The following is a 22,674-nucleotide window of genomic DNA, read 5'->3' on the forward strand; positions in this document are numbered from 1 at the left end:
CAGTTACGAAAACTTCAAATCAAAACTAAACTCTGTTTAATTTACCAGGTAATGCCCACTGAGCTTATAGAGCTCTATTTTGGAATTGACCTGGCTATCACAAATGATAGCTCAACGAAGTGGCTTATCGTGTGGAAATTGATAGCAGCCAAATACTCTAAATGTGGAGGGAAAAACCGGAGGACCCGGAGAAAAATCCGCGCCACCATGCAAAATATAAAGAGGGAACATGCAAAATATAAAGGCATTAGATTTGGGTTCGAACCCACGACCTCCTGTACACCAGGCGAGGGAGTTAACATCTCGCCACCGTGGTGCTATGTGCGAGCCGACACTGGTGGATGCCACGTGGAGGAGGAGGGCGGCGGGGGGAGGAATGTTAAGCGTAAATATAAAATAGAGATGAGCAGTATATATTACATATGATTTGAATACAGAATTTCATTATGTTTGTTTTATCGGTATCTTGTTGATTCCTTTATTTAACGAGATGAAGTAAATGTCGTGACATGCATGAAACATCCTCCTTTTGGATGGTGGACCTGGGTAACATGACAAAAACCCAAACACGTTCATCAATAACACCGTGGCCTTAAAAGGACAAATATATAACAGGTGACGTCTTGGGCAATGGCCCTTCTTTATGGCACAGAAATAGAGACCAGAGAGACAGAGTGGGGAAGAATGCTTCCACACCATTGCCAATGCAATAGCACCAAATAATTTGGGTACCATCAAGACATATATCTGAATGATACCTCAAAGTAATTGCCAAATTGGTATCTAAATGACACAAAACATCATTAATTGATCATCTGTATCTAATTGCACGTCCTCCAGTAACTAGTAGTTTGAATGCATATACATGATCCTGTGTGTGATGCATCATCAGCAAGGAGGAGGATCTGAATATGGTGGCTTTGACCATATATCCCAGAATGTGTCCAATCTCGTCAAATCTCAGAAGCTAAGCAGGGAAAAAATGAACCTGGATAGTGCTTGGATTGGTGACCGCCATGTGGGGTGACACATGTTGTAGGCTGCTGCGGGGCTATTACGTAGGCAGCTGTTCGCAATATAGGAAATTCAATTGTTGTACTACACTTCTATGCAATCACGTCTTCCCCAATCCCCACCGACCAATGTGGTGACGTATCGTCAAAATAAACCCCTACGGCTTTGGGAGGCCCTTGCCAGCAGTGGATTGACAAAAAGGGCCTCGCATGTCAATGTGTCATTCTGTAGCCGTGCTCATTTATTTACCCCATTATTGTTGTGGTTCCCTCTTGTGTGCTTCTCCACCCTTCCTGGTCCCCTGTCCGTGTATCAGGCGCCATGCTCAGTATGGTTCAGGATTCCGCACTGCTGGAAGCTGTGGGCCCACAGACGGAGGTGAGACACTGCTTGGCAGCGGCAGGAACTCCGCGGCTCTCTGTAAACCACGGTGTTGCAATTGCGTCAGTCGTGTAGCATGGTTTGGCCCGGGCCCTTGTGCAAGGAGTGAAACGGGGCCAGCCTCCCTATGCTCTGTCGCTGTGTCCTCCCATTTCACTCCTCCACCTGTCGATGGCGCATTTCACACGCACACGTAGGCTGAGGGGGGATTCGCATTCGCAGCCACCCACCTGCAAGACTTGACATGACCTCAAACCCTGAATTCCCAACAATCTGTAGCCTCCGCCTACAGCCGGCACTGGCAGGGCCTCAAGCGAGTCGCGAGAGCTATTGACCCTCCTGCCTAGCCCAACTCTTCGTAGCCCGGCCCCTCCAGCCCCTCCGGCCCGTGCTTCCATGGTGCGGTTGCACCACCCGCGCACTCGGAACGCAACGTGGTGGCGAGATGTTAACTCCCTTGCCTGGTATGCAGGAGGTCGTGGGTTCGGTCCTGTCTCTGACGCCTGTATATTTGGAAATTTTCGTGTCTCTCTCCTTGTGGTCGCGTGGATCTTTCTCCGGAACCTCCAGTTTTTCCCTCCACATTTAGAAATAACATGCTTTTAGAGTATTTGGCTGCAATGAATTTCCACGTGATAAGCCACTTTCGTTGAGCTATCATATGTGGCCAGGTCACATGAAAAAAGAGCTATATATAGCTGAGTGGGCCTCACCTGCTAAAATAAAAATCGCCTAAAGTTATTGTAGTTTTATTAGAACGCAACGCCACTGAATCGCGCGCTGTGTCGCGTCCCGGGCACCCGCAGATCGACGACGCGCAGAGGACGCACAGCCGCAACAGCAGCGGCGTGAGCGCGTCGAGCAGCAGCAGCACGGAGGCCGCCACCCCGGAGGGCGACCGGCCCACCCAGGCCATGATGCGGGACTACGGTAGGCGGTGGCACCCGCCTCCGCTAGCCCCGGCTTGGGTCTGGTTACGGCCCAGCCCGGGGCGAAGCACGGCAGGACCGAGCGGTGCCCGTGACGTCGCTCCACCGACCACGGAGGCACAGTGCGCGGTTATGCTTGGTGCAGGGTGCAGGGCTGCCTCACTTCTTTGCAAAAGGAGGGTGCTCTCACTCCCAGTCCGTCCCCGTGATAGAGAGGTTTTGGGATGACCCAGTGTCGCGTTTATACATTGGTGAATGTTCAGACGCAGGTTAATGAAGAGTGTTAAAAGCAGGGTGTTATGGAGTTAGTCATTGAAAAGCTGAAATCTGCTTTGTTTTGTTTTTGTTTTGCCGCTAAAAGAAAATGCTGTAATGTTTTCTCCATTAATCATTGTAGTTATGTCAAATTCAGTAGTAACATTCCCGGAAACAAATTAATCTTATTGCAGCTGAAATTGCTAACTTGCTTAACTCTCAAAACTAGTACATAGCTGTCTCTTTCCTTTTAAAAGTCCATTGTAGATGCCATTCATCATAACATTAACTTTTTTTCTCAATCAGATATTTGGACCAGCATTTTGCGGTTGAGTATAGCAAGCCTCAGGTGTTTGCTTCTTCTTGGGTCGTGTGTACGTGCTGGTGTGTGCATTTGTGCTTGTATGTGTGGGCGTGCGTGCGTACGTGCGTGCGTACGTGCGTGCGTACGTGCGTGCGTACGTGCATACGACCGCTTGTGCGATGGCTGTGTCTGGCTGCAGATCACATCACAGCCCCTATGTGCAACCAGAATAAGCGCCCAGTTACTGCATTGTGTCGTCGCATGCTGGGTTGGAATGAAATGAATGCATTTGGAATCCTCTGAGCTGCATTTAGTTTTTAAAAAATCACTTTAAAGAATAATAACACTTTACAATTTTAATCAGGAGTAAGGGCATATGCGTCGCTGAAGCTAATATAATTCACGGGAAAATTTCCCTCGAACATTTTGTTACGTTCCTAAACGTTTGCAAAGCATTGCCATCATTACAAAATCAGCCAGGCCAATTTGCTCACAAATATGATGCATTGTAATTACGACTTGACAAACGGCGTACTAATTGTCTGTGCTGTTAATGCTGTGTAATTTGGCACACAGTGTGCACAGTTTAAGTGATGCATATACTGCCCTCCTCACAAGAATTATCTGGTGAAATTAACTGAATACGGAGGCGGCTTCTTGACCCAGCCAACACTGGGCACCAGGAACAACCACCAATAATGCCCCTTTGAGAAATCACGACACAGCCACATCACCTGATTAGGCCGAGTCTACGTCAGGTATGTGCATAAGAAGCCGTCAGATTCCACTGGATTTTTTTCTCGTATATAAATGAGATGATAAAATGAAGAACATGCACCCTAATTCTTTGTGCTATTCCCAGCAGCTCTTGAGGTCCCTTCCCTTTCCTCCCCAAGCCTTGCTCCTTAATGCCCGGCCTCTCCCCCACCTCCAGCTGCCTGGGATTGCGGTGCTGTGATTCACTGCTTGTATTCCTCTCCCCTCCCTCCCTGTCCGTCCCCCCCCCCCCGGGTCGCCCACCATTCTCTCCCCAGGCTCCCTCCCACCCCAAGGTAAAGTTCAGAGATGAGCGGCTCACACATCTCACAGGGGTCGCACTGGCGCGCTGAACTTTTGCGCGACATTGCGGTTGGCGTCGTTAACAAGACGGCTCGGCGACTATTATTTCCCTAAGTGTCGACTTGCGCCATTTACCCATGATGCTTCATGGCAGCGCATAATGAGTTTGTACGGTATTGCCTTGTGCGATGGAACGGGGTCCCAACATTTCATATGGAGCGCCTTCATCAGGAACATCTGCCAATCCAGCAGTATTTGTTTAACAAGTCTGACTGTCCAGAGTTTGTTTAAACACATTTTATTGGATAATATTGGATAATATTGCCCTGGAAAGCCAATAGGCTGATGGACTAAACGATATATTCACGTGTGGAAACACAGATCGAAGTTCAGCTTATATTGGCTTTTACCCCATGATGCTGCACGAAAACTCAAAATGAATTTGCGCCACATTGGGGGAGGAGTTGAACGCCTACCCCCCCCCCCCCCTCCGTGGTTGCGTGCAAGCAAACTCCATTCATATGTTTTGATTTAAAGCTTTCGTGACTGCAGGGATTCATCTTCTTGGTTCTTTCGGTAAAGTCATGTAGAAGGGAAGTAATTTTTATTATTTTATTACTTCCCTTCTACGTGACTTTACCGAAAGAACCAAGAAGATCCATTCATATGGTCGCTTAAAAAAGCGCTTGCCACTTTCATGCCATTTCTCCACATCGCCTTGCCATGTGGTAGCGGCACAGAGGGTACACGCACGGTCTCCCGTTATTAGTCGTCAGCGGCGTCACAACAACCGCGTGTAACCGGGCGACGTTTTTTTCGCCACTGCCCCCCCCCCCCCACTGCCTGCCTGCCATTTCTGCAAAATCGCCGCACGGTCCTAGACGGTCGTCGTTGCTGTGCGACCCCTGTCGTCGCACGCCCTCTCGCTCGCACCGCTTTTGCTTGCATGTGGCTTGTGTAACCCCCCCCTCCCCCGGAGGCTTTTTGCTTTTTTTTCAGTTTTTCCACCGACTATTGCACTCATAGGTAATGATCAGTGGTTTAGCTCTAAAATCATTAGCTCACCTATCAAAACGTTAAACAGGTTTGCACTGTTGTCAGTGGTGGTGGTGATGGGTGAACATTTTGTTGTTGGTCTTTTTAACCAGTGTCAGCTTAACAACCGCTGGTGATTAGTCGTTTTTAGCTTGTAAAGGTTGTAAAATGAGCAGCGCTTGCATGAGTGAATGAGAAAAGGTTTTCAAGTCCCAAGTTTGCAGTCTTGATAAAAAAAAATCTGCATTTAAAGTTTGCGTTGGCATTGATTGCCTTTTTATATTTTTTAATTACTTTTGCGAATTGATTAACTGCCTTCAACATTTTAGAGATGTTTTTCCTATTTAAAGTTAGCCTTTAAGTTTGCTTCTATATAAGTGTCAATATACCAGTATATATCTTGGCTATTGCATACCATGAATTATTATGGATGTAACAATTTGTCCCTTTCGTGGTTTGATGAATCGTTATGATTTTGGTGTCGCAATTCTATTTGCAAATAATGTTTCTATTCCGTTGAGGTTATTACGTAGAACCTATAAATGGTATAAAACTACAGCATCTGTCATTGTAAGAGTCTATAGAGTTCATAGTGGAATCAACATGCAGTAAAAGTAAGAATTGTAATCGATGAATCGTTACATCCATAACAATTGTGTATGGTTCAGGATTGTGTTCGAGACATTGAAGATGCTCTCTTAAGAACTAGCAGGATGGCCCGAGAGGTCAGGGCGATGAACTGGCACCGCTGAGATCCTGGTTTTGAATCCAGGCACTCACCTATGATTAAAACGTGATCCCAAGCGTATAAAGTTGATGGTCTCAATCTGGTCATATATTGACTGTAAACATTCAATCTGCACTTAATTCGGCTAAATTACAGATCTGAGAATTTAAAAAATACATATATCTGTTTGACTGTCATGTGATGAACATTGCATGATGGATTTCAGAGGTAGCTCTTTAGTGTCCACTTCTGTGGGCCAAAGGTTTTGCACTATTCTGCGAGAGATATGAGTGGGATACGTCGTCTGTGACATGACACGGATAGTGCAATCGGGATATATTTGTGGATTTTTTTTTCAAGTTGTTCAGCGGAGAATACACAGGTAACGCCTGCAACGAGTGAATGCTCCCCCACGCGTGTATCCACATGAATGTGCACGTGCTCATTCGTAACCTCTACCCTACCCCCACCACCGTCGGCGCGTGCGTGCAGACAGCGCTCTGGGCCTGCTGGTGCGCGCCATCCACCTGGTGACGCAGCGCGTGCGCACGCAGTGGAAGGCCGACCTCAAGGTGTCTCTCGCCGCGCTGGAGCTGCTCTCCGGCCTCGCCAAGGTCCGGCCCCTGGGCCAAATCGTTGCAAGGAATAGTTTTTTAAACCGAACGTGTCTTTCAAATGACGTCCCTCGTCCTAAGTGCGTGTGTGTCCATCGTTTTGATTTGGAGGCAGTGCGGTAAGATCCCTCCGTATACAGGTGTGTTTTTTTTGTATGCATGTACTGGTGTGTTTGTGTGCGTGTATGCCAGGGCTGGATTTATGTATCTTTGCACCCCGGGGTACCAGAGCAGAAAGACGACCCTTCCCTCCTCCCAATGTCCTATTACACACACAGACACACCACAGACCTAAAAGACAAAATCTCAAACCCATACTTTTCCAGATTTGTTGTGTGACTTACTGGGTGAAGGAGAATGAGCTGGTTCATAGCGAGTGCGATGCGGTAGGGTTAATGATTCGTAATAGATTTTAACGTTCAGGTGAAAAACGATCTCACTAATTTTAAGAACCCTCCACCACCAGACGCCATTGTGAATCAAGATTATCCGTGATAACATTTGTTAAAGAAGGATTAATCTGAGAAAAAGTTTTTCCCCTTTTATCTGGCAACAAAACAGGTGTTAAGTTGTTAAAACACTAAACTGAAACCTTTTACAAGGAATCGTGTCTGCATTAACCACAATACTTGTGGTCAGAATGCAAACAAAAAACACCCTATGGGGACCTCATTTGCCAGTAAAAATATGATAATTGGTTCTTTACCCTTCTATCTGGCAACAAAACTGACACCTTTTTGCAAGGAGTCATGTTTGCATAGACCGCAATACCTGCAGTCATAAATACAAACAAAAGACATAACTCTGATAATGTGCACTGTCCTTGAAGTTGATTGGTCCACAGCTGTCTCGGGTGTGGACCAATCAACTTCAAGGACAGTGCACATTATCAGAGTTATGTCTTTTGTTTGTATTTATGACTGCAGGTATTGCGGTCTATGCAAACATGACTCCTTGCAAAAAGGTGTCAGTTTTGATTGCCAGATAGAAGGGTAAAGAACCAATTATCAAAAAACACCCTCTGATAGAATATGCATTGTCCTTGAAATTGATTTGTCCACACCAGAGACAGCTTTCTTTTGAGCCTCGTCTCAAACGGTGTTAGACCAGAGGACGCCAAAAGGCGTACAGCCCAAAGACAATGCACTATCAGAGTAATGAGAGCTCGGGGTGAGTATCTACATCATGGGACCTCCTTTGCCATGGTACTGGCAAGGATTAATCTTTTTATCAGATGGGTGAAAACAAAGCAGCCAAATCAATCCATAATTCATGAAGATAGTGTTATACTGTATTGTAAAAACAATATTGGGAAAATAAGTTTTCCTGGCTGAATGGAGCACGGGCACACCGCTGCCTGATGACGTCACCTGAATTCCACAGCGTTGAGCCGAGTTCATGGCGATGTCACGCCTCTCCCCCCACCCACCCTCCTACAAGGCCGTATATCCCTTGCAAATGCACGGGCAGAGCTAGTATTCATTTAAAAATAAAAATCCGAATAAACAGTCCAACTTTTCATGAATAAAATATGTAAGCAACATTAGACCTCTTTAATGTTGGACCCTGAATAAAACTAAACTAAACCATGAAAATCTTGACTTAAATCTTTCGTGACTGCAGGAATTCATATTCTTTGGGTCTTTCGGTAAAGCCACGTAGATAGAAAAATAATAAATAAAAAACATTGGAAATCTCACTTTATTTATTTATCTATGTGGCTTTACCGAAAGATCCAAAGAATATAAACTTTGAACCTATTTTTATTTTACCAGGTAAGGCCAACTGAACTGTATAGCTCTCTTTCAGAAGCAATCTGGTCACAAATGACAGCTCAACGAAGTGGTTTATTATGTGGACATTTATAGCAGCCAAATACTCTAAATGTGTGATGTGGAGGGAAAAACCGGAGGACCCGGAGAAAAATACTCGCGACCACGGGGAGAGACAGAGAGAACACATAAACTCCAAGTATACAGGCATTGTCAGGGTCGGGATCGAAGCCACGACCTCCTGCATACGAGGCAAGGTAGCTAACATGTCGTCACCGCCTCTGGCCCGGGTGTGCACGCGTGGGCAGGTGCGCGTGACCCCCGAAATGGCGGAGAGGCGGCGCGCGGTGAGCGCGGTGTGCGAGTTCATCGTGTTCCAGTGCAGCCGCCCGGCGCCGTTCCACTCGCGGGACCTGCACTCCATGATCGTGGCCGCCTTCCAGTGCCTGTGCGTGTGGCTCACCGAGCACCCGGAGCTGCTCGACGAAAAGGTAAGTGAGTGTGTGTGTGTTGGTACGAGTGTGTGTGTGTGTTGGTACGAGTGTGTGTATGTGTGTTGGTACGAGTGTGTGTATGTGTGTTGGTACGAGTGTGTGTATGTGTGTTGGTACGAGTGTGTATGTGTGTTGGTACAAGTGTGTGTATGTGTGGCAGCGTAGTGGTTAACGCACGACGCTACGAACCAGGCAACCGGGTTAGATTTTTCGCTCATGACCAATGTCGGTACTCGAGCTCCTCTAGGTCGACTCAGTCCTAAATGAGTACATGGTGCGGTGTGTAAACACGAGTTCTGGGGATTAGCAAGGTTGGCAGGCTCTTCTTTTACAAACACTCCAATTTTACTCTCGCACATGTGTTTTTTTTTTCCGTGTGTCTGTGCGCTGCTGAGTCTCCTCACTTTCTCCGACAGCCTAATTGATGTTTAACAGGGGGTGGCTGCGAGTGGGTGATTAATCAGTATTGATGAACGCGTGACGCTGCTGCTGTAAGTGCGGAACATCTTGTCTCAAGAAGTCCTCGGTGGCACGGCTCGGTGCTGACACCGTACGAAGTGCTAAGTGTTTGGAACACCGCGTTTGGGTTCTCGAGTCCCTGGCCCAGCCTCTCGAGCAGCGACTCTGAAGACAAATGATCGCGTAGACCATCCTTGAGCGCGTGTTGACGGTGCAGCATCTGATCGTTAGGCGTTTCTTATTGCGCTATTTCCCGTAAACTAGCGTGCACGGGCGTCATACAAATTACGCATTTTGAAGCTTTGTGTTTGTACGAATTACGGTAAAAATTCATTACCATTTTTACGAGTTTTGTCAACTTTTTTGTCTTGTAATTCATCACCGCTGCAATTTTACGCTGAACTTTCTTTTATGCGCGCTGTGCCTTGGCGATTAGTTATTTTCTCTGACACAGGCTTAATAACGAGTTGTCGGCGTGCGCTAATGAGGGTATGATTGATTTCAGTTATGGCAGGGGGGCTGGGGGCAGGGCGACTACCTGCAGCCACATCTTGGTTTTATTGGCTATCGTGTTCCTACATGTAAACGACACACGAGGCTGGCGCAACCTCAAACTTCTGTTGTTTCACATTACATCGCATCTGCCTGGTAGGCACGTTTCGCTCGCAATAATTATTTTCAGAAGTTGGCAATGGCTGAGATAGGCTGCACAGCGCATATCGATAGTGTGCGTCTGTGTTTGTGTGTGACCCCCACCGCATGGCCAAAAAGCTTCTATTTGACCAGATAGGGTGGGCTAAATGGGTACGTCGCAGACGAGAGAGGAGATGGGTCGATGTGGTACAGGAGGACTTAGAGCAAAGTGCACTACTTACCCATAACTATTATCTGCAGCGAAAAGATGGGTTTGCGCAGGAGGCTTGTGAAGTACACTACTTCGCTGTTGGGAGGCAGCTGCTCTTCAGCAATGGTGGCGGACAGAGGCGCGATGCTTAGAACGAGCAGAGCACAAGGCAGCTCAAGTTGAGACAGTCAGGAGCATTTTTGGGGCATCTGCCAGTCAACCACATGGGTCTGTCCCAGGACATCCTGCCAGCGAGCCTCAGAATGCACCTCTCGTGGCACAAGCGCCGTGACAACATCACCGTAATTTATTTGTGAGATGCCAACTGTTGTTGTTGTTGCTGTGCAGGAATGTCTGTGGGAGGTGCTGGAGATTGTGGAATTGGGCATTTCGGGCAGCAAGTCTCGCTCGTCCGAAGGGGAGGTGACCTGCAAGGCGGAGAAGGAGCAGAACCCGGCTTCGCTTCGCGTCAAGGAAGCAGCAGAGGCCACGCTCACCTGGTACTGCAGGGGCCGCCCTCTCTGCTCGGGCTCTGGGTGGCCGGGCGACGTGGTGGCTGTGATCCAAGCTGCGTGTTTACCTGTTTGCAGAATTGAGGGTTACATTGATTTAATTGGTATTGCACCAGGCATTGCTATATACCCTCGTTATTCGCGGGGGATACGTTCCAGAGATGCTTGTGGACAGCAAATTTCGCGGATAATGATACTGGCCTGCGAAAAGCCATCTTTTTAATGAATTACCTTAAATGTATATGTGAATAAGCTATTAAATACATGAAAATTATAGTAATAACATGTTTTTATCTCATCACTTCCTCTCTCTCGATGGAGTCGTGGAGAGTTCCAGATGCGATTCGCGGATAGCCAAAATCGCGGATGGCGAGTTCGTGAATGACGAGGGAAAATACTGTCCTGACAATATTGAATCGCAATTACGCCCGGCGTTCTGTCAAGCGGTCGCGCAGAGGGCTTGCCTTGCCAGTACGTGATTAAATAATAAAAAGTTATTGAACCGCACTTGCGCAGTGGTGCTTGAGCACAAAGCAGAACGCTACAGAAGAAGATGAAGCAGCCCATGTTTTGTGCAGTCGGCATTTTTTTTTACAGGAGAGACGGCAGAGAGAGGATTGTCAAAAAAGAGAAATTTTTCCGGCTTCATAGTTGGAGATCGCATCTTTTGAAAACGTCAAAACCCCGATCTACATCTCCCCCTTTTACATCGTTTTGCAAAATTCGTTATCACTTTATTCTTAACACCAGATTCGCGACGCTGACAGCATCGTCGTCCGTCCTTTCTCGTTATCCGTTGCCTCTCAGCGTCCGCCTCCACCACCCTACCCTGTAAATCGCTTTGACGTCGTTTTGATATTCGTCATCGCACATTTTAGGAACGCATCCCCTATTGCTTGGTATTGCTTGTACCTAAACTACCGTCAGGTACTCTAATCCCTCGCAACTCCGATTAGCAAGCTTGGCCATGTAAGGTGCGAAAGAAGTTCAATATACATACATCATGGTCATCATCATCATCATCACCACAATCACCGTCACCACTACAATCACCGTCACCACCATCCTGATAATCATAATCACAATCATCGTCATCACTGCCATCCTGATCATGATGATCATCGTCGTCATCAACACTATCATTATCACCACATCGTAATCATCATCAATAATTTATTTCTTTAGAACTGCTTTTTTTGTTTCATTTGTTGTTCTTCCCCCACACCTTCGATTAGCACAGTTGCCTATGTATGGTGCAAAAGAAGTTCAATATTCATACATACATAGAGACCCACAGGCTCGCATACATTGAAAACTAATTTATGTAGAACAGTTTTTTGTGATTAGTTTGTTGTCTGGGCCCCTGCACCTCCGATTAGCACGCTTGTCTACGTACGGTGCGGAAGAAGTTCTACATACATACGTACGTCCGTCTTCGCTTTGCAGCGTGATGCAGCACCTGGGCGCCTTCCCGGCTCCGAGCGGTGCTGCGTCGCTGTGCAGCCTGCTCAAGGAGGAGACGCTTTTGCGGCAGGCACGGGGGGGCGATGGCGGCGGCGGCGGCAGCGGCAGCCCCAGCAACGCGGCCGTGGAGGCCGTGCCCCCGCACGCTCACTTCCGCTACTTCGTGCTCGACAACAGCGTGGTGCTCGCCATCCTGGAGCAGCCGCTCGGAAACCACCAGAGTGAGGCCCCCTCGTGACAGTGGAGCGGCGTGCGCGTGTGACACTCGCGTCGTCTGCAAACGGATTCGGCAGGATGATGTTGTTGTTTGTACGCGTCTGTGCACTCGCGCGTCTGTGTATGCGTTTGCCAATGTGCGTGTGTGACGATTATCTGAACCGGTCTTGGGCAATTCAGTTTCAAATGAGTACCTGGTGTGGTGTGTAAACATCGCCACTAGGGAGGCAAAGGTGGCCGGGCGTGGTGCTGGCCACCCACCCCCTCGTGTGCCGTGCCGGCCTTCATAGGTGCTCGCAAACGGCACTTACCCCACGAATCTCTTAAGCCTATATAGGGGATCTTTGTCTTTGCGTACCCGTGGGGGGGTGATGGCACAGTGGTTTATATACTGCACTGTGAAACCCGAGACCAGAGTTTGATTCCCAGCCATGGCTAAAATCAGTTGCAAGTGATGTCAGAACCAGTACTGGGCCTCCTCTAAGTCGACTCGGCCTTAAATGCGTACTTGCTGTAGTGTGTAATCATCCGAGCTGGAGAGACGAAGGCTGTTGGGCGCGGTGCTTCTCATACCACCCCGTCGTGCACCACGCCATAAACTCTTCGGCGCTCCCAAACGGCACTCGTTCCAACAGTCTGTTGAAGACTATTTGGGGGATCTTTGTCTTTAGCGTGTGTGCGCGTGTACGTACGTGGGTGCCTCGGACCTCAGCAGATCCCTGCCCCACGGTGACGGTGCTGATCCGCGGGCTGGGCGGGCGGCATGCGTGGACCCTGCAGCTGCGACAGCAGCCCCGGGACTGCCCCGTCGTGCTCAAGGTACGACTGAATTTTTTTATTCACACCGGAGGAATCCAATGAGCTATGAGATGGGATGTAAGTTGCTTGTCGCTTGCAAAGCAACTCTGAAACGCCACCGGTTTATGTAGGATTCCAACTCAAAACAAGCAATTATAATAATTTTTAGAATGACTTGAATCAAAATACAGTCATACCGCGGTATACGACCGCTTTGGTATGCGTCGTGTTTTGACGAGAAAAACATTTCTTGGGATACGACGTCTTGCTTGGGATACGACGCGCTTGCTAGAACTTGTATGGCTCGAGATGAGTCACCGCGTACCCGCGTAGACCCTGTTCACAACTCCTCCCCTTCCTCACCACCATCCTCGTAGGCTATCAACTCCTCTCAGCAAGGTAAAGTGATGTAAAATGTTATTTTGATTAAAATTTATTTTTTATTTTTTTATGCATTTATTTTAATTTATGTATGCATTTTAGTAATAAGTAGTGTCTAAGTTATTTAATACAACCCCATTAATGTATAATATTCCTAATAAAATCTAATTTCTTATACTCTGGAATGGATTATTTCCTTTCCCTTTATTCCTTATGGGAAAAATTTGTTTGGGATACGTCATTTTCGGTATAAGTCCTACCTTCTGGAACGAATTAACGACGTATACCGAGGTACCACTGTACATTCATAAAAGTCGAATAACTCACGGTTTCCTAAGAAAGATGTGTTTTTTTGCTGAAACGGCTGATACTGTGTGCTGTGATCAGTGCATTTCTTTACAGAATCAGAATCTTTATTTCTACTGGAGGAATCCGATGAGCTATAAAGCTCTTTTCACAGATGTCCAGCAGGGACACAGGGTCAGAACTTTGCAACAATAAACAGTGCAAATTCACGATAAGAGTGCAAAGTATAGAAAAAGTAAACAAATCACTTGTTGAAAAATATGTTTTATCTCACCAGGCAAAGCCCACTGAGCTATTAGCTTCTTTTTAGAAGCCACCTGCCACGAATTATCGTTCTATGAAGTGGCTTATCATGTGGACATTTATAGCAGCAAAATACTCACGACCACGGGGAGAGACAGAGAGTACACGCAGACTCCAAGTATACAGGCATTTGTCAGGGTCAGGATCTAAGCCACGACCTCCTGCATACGAGGCGAGGTAGTTGACATGTCACCGCCTAAACACATGTTTCTAGACGCATGTGTGAGCTTAAGCGCCTCGGGCTACAAGAAGAAGCACCCACAGGCACGCACGGCAACTTGCTGGCAACGTCTCCTGTGCAATACACCCATTTTCCACTGACACTTCCGAGCCGAGCGTGGGGCCCTCGCCGTGCGGGTGGTTTTCTTTCCACTGGCTGTTTGCCGTGCCGCGCCAAAACCAACCGCCAACGAGCTGGCCACAGAAGGCGTCTGACCCTGGCTCTGTCGGCCAAGCAGGTCTAGCGCGGTGCTCGTGTGGATGCGTTCATTGTTTGTGATGTCGGCGACAAACAACGGCTCGGCTTCTGCGGCGGAAACACAACCCGGTCGCTTGCTCACTGTGCCGCGCCGATGCTGACTCGGGACAGACGTGGGGTGGCGCGGTTGTGCAGTGGAAAAGAGGTATCGGGAGCACAGGAACGCGTTCCGTTGTGGTGCGAGTGCAGCCCTTCGCGACGGAGAACCGACCTGCGCCACTGACCAACGTGGGCACTCGATACAACGTGAAGCACCGCGTGTTCCCCGAGGAGGTGGACAAGATCCCCTTCGTGAAGGCTGACTGCAGCATCCCCGACCTGCCCGACATCATCAACGAGCAGGTCGGCACGGGAACGCAGCCACCGCCGTGACGCAAAGCTCCATTCGACCCTCTCCCACCTCCCCTTCTCTATCCCCGTAGCCCGAACACAAGCTAATAGACATATATATCACACGCTTTTACCTCTTAACGCGGAGATATGCCCTGTGTGCCGGAGCAGATGGCGCTGCAGCAGGAGAAGCTGCGCAAGCTGATGGAGCAGCAGATGGCGTACGAGGCGGCCGTGACGCACGCGCGGGAGCGGGCGCAAGCGTCTGTCGAGTTCCCCGACCCGTCCACAGAGTGCCGGCTGCCACAGCCATCGCAGGACTTCCAGACGGCACGCCTCTTCCTCTCCCACCTTGGCTTCCTTTCGCCGGAAGCGCTCAAGGTTCGCTCTAGGGGAACAGTTGTGCAATGCGTTAACCCTAAGTACAGCGTTTCTCCATAGCAGCGTGCCTGATTATCATGTGCGCAGTAAATCTTGAGTGTTATTTTTTTGTTCAGCCTGGCAGCAACCACATCAGTTACCGTTCGGTATTCCCTCTGCTGACCCAACCGTCCGTGCAATATATACATGTGTGTATGTGTGCGTTCTGTATTTGTATGTGTTTATAGGTGGCCAGTTAATTCTGACATCAGAGGTGCTCACTACACTTGGGTTGTCAAGTGTAGGTTACCAATTACAGCACAACAAAATCGCATTAAGTTTGGTTCTGCACTTGATCCTTATGGCGGTACCCCGGGGTACCAAATAATACAAAATTAAATATTTAATTTCTGGGACACAATTTTTTCCAGGGGTGTACTGAACTCCGTGACTGGGGTACCAATAAATCTGAAATCAGTGCTACTCCGCGATGTCGAAACGCGGCGAGGAAGATTGCGCCGAAACCCTGAACGCTTGTATGCACCATAGTGCACCGTGTACAGCTCGTCTCGATTGCCGCATCGCCGACCATCAACAGACTAAAAATGACTGCATCACGGACATTATGCCAGAGCCGGGGTACTATGGTACCACCATAAGGTTCACTTGGCTAAATTCCAGCTCTGACAATTCTAAATATTGGATGTGACTGCCATGCAACAAATATTACTTTGCAGCAGAGCAGGTGCTGCCCCTTACCCCAGAGGTCACTTTAAGAGATCACAGAAGCGGTTCTCGTGACGTCCGCTTCTGCGAGCCGCTTCAATTGCTGAGGGTGGCTCTGCTCTGCGAGAGATCCCAACGGATTTCTTGTCTGATGACCTCACAGCGATGGCACAATGAGGATAACATTTCGGAAGAGAGAAGAAATATCTGCGCATGAGTGTGTGTGCGCATATACATTTTCCATGTGCGTGCGTGCGCGCGACAGGAGATGGGCGCAAGCAGGATGCCACCCCACCTGGTGGCACTTGACCAGACGATGCCCGGCTTCCTCGAGGACCTGGCCTTGCTGGACGCTCTGCCCTCGCGTCCGTTCGACACGGTCTTCATCTTCTACGTGCGCGCGGGCCAGCGCATGCCACGCGAGGTGCCCTCACGCTCACACACCTAACCCTTTTTGGCCCCCATCAAAGGAAAATTAAGCCCGCAGAGCAAAGTGTAATTGTCATGTAGTTTTGTGTCTCGGCCGTGTGCGACTCGCGGCTGTGAAGCTCTGGTGATCGGAACTAACGATTGCAGTCACATGTGTCAGTGGCACTCTCTTGCCATGGCTTACGTTTGAATGTCAATATCGTGACATGACTGACTGTAATAATGACAGTAGATTCTTCTCTTTCCCCAAGATCTGTCTCTCTCGTTAATTTTATCACATTTGTGCACTCTGCATGATTGAGTTCCATATCTGTGACATTGACCATTTGCAAGAGAGCGAAGGTTTTTTCCCCCTTTTTTGCATCATATCTTCCTCGAAACAAAATCCTACGCGTAGAGACTGACGTGTTTGTGAAAAACATTGTTGTACGTATTCGCCATCTGTTGGAAAGTCCACTCGATATATTTCAAACTCTCAACGAGGAAGTCGCACATTTTTGCACGGTGGGGGGGGGGATGAGCCGCTACCCTTTGTCCTCACGGTTCATGGACGGTGCGTTCCACCCGCTGCCAGATCCTTCGCAACGTGGACAGCGCCACCTCCGTGCAGCCGCACTTCCTGGAGCTGCTGGGCTCGCTGGGCTGGCCGGTGCAGGTCGGGCGGCACCCGGGCTGGACCGGCCACGTCACCTCCAGCTGGCACATCGCCGGCGGCAGTTACGGCGGGGAGGACGGGGACGGAGACGGAACGCCGCCCATGGGTACGCGGAGCGGCGGCGGGAGTTGTCGGGACGTGCCGGGGGTGTCCTCGATATTCCGTGATAATTCATGGATGGGGGGTACACCCGTTTTATCCGTTTTTCTTTACTAAATTAACCACGTTATATACATGGATGCATAATGCATCCCATTTTGCAGCATGTAATGTTATTTATGCTAACCGGCTTTTAATGTTTTTATGTGTAAGCGATACATATGATTTCTAAGAGTTATCTAAAAGAAAGTAAAACATTTTATAAATACACTAACCTGGCACTGCACTGGCGCGCGCAGATTTCCGCTCAGCGTGGAGATGCAGCTAACAACAAGCCAGCATCGCCCTTCAGTTTTTGATGTTCAAGTGGGAATGTTATATTTTTGTATTTTAACAGAACCCCCCCCCCCCATAAACCGCCCCCATTCATTACATGCGGCCCAAATTAGATCAAACCGCGTTATTTTGAGGATGCACGGTTTTCCCGGCTTTAAAATTCCCCCCCTCCCCCTACCCACCGCGTGGATGCCCGTACGCGGCCGTTTTGACCTCTGACTCCTTGTTTTTTCAGACGAGCCGGTCACGACGGAGGGCAGCGGCGGGGGCGTCTTCAACGGAGACCGCAGGGTCCTCTACTACGCCGACGCGCTCACCGAGGTGGCCTTTGTGGTGCCCTCGCTGCCCGCCTCCGCGGGTGAGCTCAGGGGAACGCGGCCGGATGATCCGGGGGGGGCGGGGTGGACGGGGCGTGGGCGTGTATGGCTAGAGCAGCGTTGGAGAAGATTTTCATTGCCAAGGGCCAACTAGGACTTAATTACCCTTTCCCCATTCCGATGACGTACGTGGACGTACGTTGTACGTCATCGAAATTGGAGGAAAAATGAAAATATAATATATTTATCGGTCCGTCTGCCAACCTGAAGACGTACCGGGGCTCCCACGAGGCCATGCGGGAGGACGTGTGGCACAGTTTTTGGCACCAGCTATCATAGAGCACGGTCGTGTCACTATGGTTCTTTGCGGTGAGTACAATGCCTTTACAAACAACGGCGCTACGCCTCTCTAAATAAAATATACGTTGAACCAACTTGCGCGTTTCGAGAATCAGCAGTGAACTGGACCACAAACTGCAACTTTCAGACATCTCGGCACGGGAAAGGGTTAATTACCCTTTGGTGGACCACACGTTCACACAAACACACCTCAGTCACGTCTGTCCCTGCAAAAGGCGCTTGCAGTGACTGAGTACATTAATATTCGAAACGCTGTGTTGTCATACTCTTTGGTTCTTTCAGTAAAGTCACGTAGGTATAAAAAAAAATTATTGCTGTAGTTTTCCCACCTAATGATAATTGCTTGTGTTGCGATCGAAACGTCGTGATTTAAATGTTTTTTTCCTACGTGACTTTACCGAAAGAACCAAAGAGTAGGGATCCCTGCAGTCACGAAAACTACAAATCTCGATTGTGTTGTCAGTTTGAAAACATTCCCCTCTGGTACCCGACAAGTGTTCCAGATGCTTGCAGTGATGAATAAATATCGTTTGTGGGTCGTTTCAAGGTGGCAGGCCACACGTGACCCTTATAATTTGAAGTCACCGGCCCTAGCTTCTCCATTCCTGGGTTGTAGGAAAGGAAGATTGTGAACAATGCATCCATTTCTAAGCATGTGACACACATGAAAAGACCCACTAACCCTGTTTTACCTTCATAGGGTGACCTCTCGAACTGGGAAAAGGAGGCTTTGTGTCTCCTCGTGGCTTATATGGCAGGTGGCTGTAAGGAGCACTGACATGAGTGTGTACACACCAACAGTGGGGAGACAAGGGTGGTGCTGGCGACACAACCCCCTTCCCCGTACGTTGGCGTTGTGCCGGCCTCTATAGGTGCTCGCGAATCGCTACACAGGGGAAGACCTTCTTGGTTGTTTGTGTTTGCATCACGTGCAGATCCCGCAGCCGACCCACAGCTGTTGGCCCTGGACAACGAGGCCAACCAGGAGTTCCTGGCGAAGGTGCTGAAGCAGCACTCCCTGAGCCTGGAGCTCTTCCCAAGCCAGAACGACGGCCCCAACGCCAACCAGCAGGTGGCGTCATCAGCACCCGCCATTCGCACACCGCCCTTTCTAAACTAAAACTGTTTTTTTTTACCAGGTAAGGTCCACTCAGCTATGTAGCTCTTCTTTCAGAAGCAACCTGGTGATCACAAATGATAGCTCAATAACGTGGCTTATCATGTGGAAATTTATAGCAGCCAAATACTCTGACCGCACGTTGATTCTAAATGCGGAGGGGAAAAACCGGGGGACCGGGAGAAAAACCGGGGGACCGGGAGAAAAACCGGGGGACCGGGAGAAAAACCGGGGGACCGGGAGAAAAATCCACGTGACCACGGGGAAAGAGATCATGCAAACTCCAAATATACAGCAGGCATCAGGGTTGGGATCGAACGTACGACCTCCTGTATACCAGGTGAGGTAGTTAACATTGGAAACGGAAGAGCAAAATGAAACGGTCAAAAATTCTGCCTTGCCCGAAGGTGCCATTCACCCCAGCGTTCAATATTCTGTATCTCACGCCCTGCCACGGCATAGACTTTTTGGGGATGTGTGCGTGCGTTGCGTAGCAATGGAATTTGAATTTCAATGGGGGTTATTGCCTGTGATGGATGGATGATCACCACGAACAAGCAGGTTGCCATGTAAGGCTGTGGGTGCAATGTATGTTGCACTTGTTTTGCACCATACGTAGCCAACCGTGCTAATCGGAGGCTGGGGGAAGGGACAACAATGTGGTGGGCAGTAGAGGGCAATGTGGCAAAGCCCATTATAACGTTCCACATCTACGCCCTCCCCTCCGCCTTCACCAAGATGCTAGTCAGTGCGGATTGGTTGAAGGCGATGAGCATAGACTGAGATCTGTTTGAGATCGAGCACCTGCCATGTACGTTGCTTATAGACACATGATGATTTCAGTACTGTCAAATAAATTAATACTAGAAACTCTGAAAAAATTGTTCGCAGTTACTCGCTTAACTTGACAATGAAATGCCGGTCTCTTACTTAATCGATAAGAATGTCTGTATGTTGAACTTCTTTCGCACCATACTTAGCTAATCGGAGGTGTGAGGGAAGGACAACAAATGAAACACAAAAATCAGTTCTAACGAAATTCGTTTTCAATATAGATTTAAAAGCCCATAGTTCCAGTAGCTTCCTAATATTGAAAGGAAGAGCATTCCAGACGGCCGTCGAAGCGCATCTGAAAGCGCGCGATCCGGTGACCCTCTTTGTTCGATGGCTAGGGAAAAGCCGCTGCGAGGATGACCGCAGTTTGCGTGTTGGTTTGTGCTCCTTGAGATCGGCAATGTAATTGTGGTTCATTTGTGGAAAGCAGTTTGTGTGTGTAATGAGTGCGAAAAGGTAGTTCTACGCTTGCACAGCTCTTCAGATGAAGACGTTTTCGGAGAGAAGTGATGTCGTGAGCGGGGCAGGGTGGCGGCGGCGGCGGGTACCCGTGCCCGCACCACACGCGCTGACACGCGACCTAATGGGCGGGCGGCGCTGACTGTCTGGTTTGCAGGGGAGTTTGAACGGACGGATAAAGAAGTCCGCATTGGGGCGGCCCCTTCCCCCGCTGGGGCCTGAGACCAAGGTGATGGTGGTGTGGGTGGAAAGCTACGACGACATCGGTGAGCGATGGAGGAGAGAGTAGACTCAAATTAGACCAATTGCGCTGCGCCGTGTTGTTGTTCCCGCTGTAAGTGAGAATCCATTAAAGCGGCATGCCGCGTGAGTTTATCCAGCTCGTATGCTGCTTGAATTGTGTTTGTAAAAAAAATTGCTAATTGTATTAATGTTACCTCCACTTATGCTGCCACATAATGTAAATCGGTTGCACTTGAATGGCCGTTAATTAATTGTACGGGAAACGATGTTTTCAGTTGTTTTGCCACAAATAATAATAATACAATCTTCGCGCGCACACACACACACACACAAAAATGTTCGACGGACGCATTTCAGCACAGCGATGTTTGAACAACTGGCTTCCGCCCCTTGACACTTTGTTGCACACTTTGTTGCAGAGAATTTGCCGCTATCGGAACTGCTTCAAGAGACAATAACGGGGATGGAGGCGCCTGTCAACAGCAGCACCTCCGTCAGGTCCGTGTACGTGGGCAGTTGGTGGGTCCATGCAGAATCAAATTATTCATGCTGGAGCAATCCGATTAACTATGCAGCCAGTGGCTGCCTGTCGCGAGGAGCTGGTCAACTTCCACTCCGAGTAGTCAGAATCAGCAAGAGAATCGGGCTCAGAATCAAGGTACAGTCCGTTCTGCTCGAAGGCGTGTTTTCACAAAGCGAATTGGATATAACGCGATTAATATTTTTGGGGAACACGTTTTTTTTATAACGCGTATGCGATCTGTATATAGCGTGATTGAGCGAACGAAATAACGTCGCGCGAGTAGGAATAGGCAGTTGTACGGCTGCCTCGGCGTAGCGTCGCACGAGGCGGGATGCTGCTGCATGTTTCTCGGTGCTACCCACACACCTTGTCGGTGTTTGTGCAGCCTGCATACGCGTCTCACGTGTTATCGCGGACTGTGCTTTACCCTCTATCATATATTATTTATTATAACGCGATTTTTACGTAACGCGGTGTTCAACAGGAACGCAACTACCACGTTAGAAGAGCAGCGCTTGGTAGCTGGAACAGTCCAAAACGCTTTTTTTTCACCAGAATTATTTTGGCAGTCACATCCATCTTGCCTTATATTGTCAAAATAATCTTAAGATTCCTGATAATTGTTTTTTTACCCTTTTATCTGGCAACAAAACTGACACCTTTTTTTACAAGGAGTAATGTTCGCATTGACCACAATACCTGCGGTCGGAATGCAAACAAAAACAACTCTGTTAATGTATGCACTGTCCTTGAAATTGATTGGTCCACACCCGAGAGACAGCTTTTCTTAGAGCCTAGTCTCACATGGTGTTGGACCAGATGATGCCAAACGGTGTTCGTTTTGTTGCCAGATAAAAGGGTAAAAAAACAATTATCATATTTTGCTACTGGCAAAGGAGGCTAAAGATTCCTATTTGAAGGATTATAGGAATATATGAGTACGAGAATATTGGGTTATATGATGGAGTATCTTGCCCTCTAGTTATAGTGCCTTACAACAATAATCGCCACCCATAGCCAGGTTGGCAAAGTTCCACAAAATATCGAGTGACAAATTAAGCCTCCCTTGTAGGCATACGATGATTACATTCCCGATTAAATTAAATTCTTACACTCGTGACACATGCGTCGAATGAAGCGTGAATAATTATAAATGCTATTTAGCATTCATATGCGTTGCGTGAAATGTATTCTCATAGGGCCCTGCAGCCGGTAAAGATTCTACACGCACAACATTGGGGGAAAATAATAATCGGTTCTTGAAATGAATCGCGACAATTAGCAAAGGGGGCGATTGAGGGACGCATGACATGAAAAATACTCGTAAAACTTCTCTCGCGTGACGTCAGTTCGATCGGCAGGTTCATTTCCATTTTGCAATCGTTCATTGTAATTTTTTGCGGAAATATTGCCTTGGGTGAAGCGGTGCCGCAGTGGTTAGCGCTGTGCACTATGAGCCAGGCAACATGGGTTCGATTCCCAGGCACGGCTGACACGAGTGACAAGTTATATTTCAAGCAATCCCCCCCCACCCCCGCTGA

General features: G+C 48.4%; 1 protein-coding gene across 4 annotated transcripts in view; it reads left to right on the forward strand.

Moving 5' to 3' along the window:
- RALGAPB (Ral GTPase activating protein non-catalytic subunit beta) overlaps positions 1-22,674 on the forward strand; it is a 54,209-nt gene that overhangs the window by 27,016 nt on the left and 4,519 nt on the right. For 2 of the 4 annotated variants that reach the window (XM_061572152.1, XM_061572155.1), the window contains 16 exons: positions 1,331-1,392; positions 2,202-2,325; positions 3,918-3,935; positions 6,197-6,318; positions 8,399-8,581; positions 10,236-10,387; positions 11,846-12,084; positions 12,792-12,898; positions 14,535-14,687; positions 14,847-15,056; positions 16,027-16,185; positions 16,765-16,951; positions 17,516-17,638; positions 18,893-19,029; positions 20,525-20,633; positions 21,030-21,108. In XM_061572152.1, coding sequence (XP_061428136.1) covers positions 1,331-1,392; positions 2,202-2,325; positions 3,918-3,935; positions 6,197-6,318; positions 8,399-8,581; positions 10,236-10,387; positions 11,846-12,084; positions 12,792-12,898; positions 14,535-14,687; positions 14,847-15,056; positions 16,027-16,185; positions 16,765-16,951; positions 17,516-17,638; positions 18,893-19,029; positions 20,525-20,633; positions 21,030-21,108 — 2,164 coding nt within the window. The remainder of the gene's footprint in view (positions 1-1,330; positions 1,393-2,201; positions 2,326-3,917; positions 3,936-6,196; positions 6,319-8,398; positions 8,582-10,235; positions 10,388-11,845; positions 12,085-12,791; positions 12,899-14,534; positions 14,688-14,846; positions 15,057-16,026; positions 16,186-16,764; positions 16,952-17,515; positions 17,639-18,892; positions 19,030-20,524; positions 20,634-21,029; positions 21,109-22,674) is intronic. The other 2 variants (XM_061572153.1, XM_061572154.1) reach the window with 2 other exon arrangements.

Source organism: Lethenteron reissneri, chromosome 49 (assembly GCF_015708825.2).
Source record: "Lethenteron reissneri isolate LAM-NWPU_2019-01 chromosome 49, ASM1570882v1, whole genome shotgun sequence".
NCBI lineage: Eukaryota > Metazoa > Chordata > Hyperoartia > Petromyzontiformes > Petromyzontidae > Lethenteron > Lethenteron reissneri.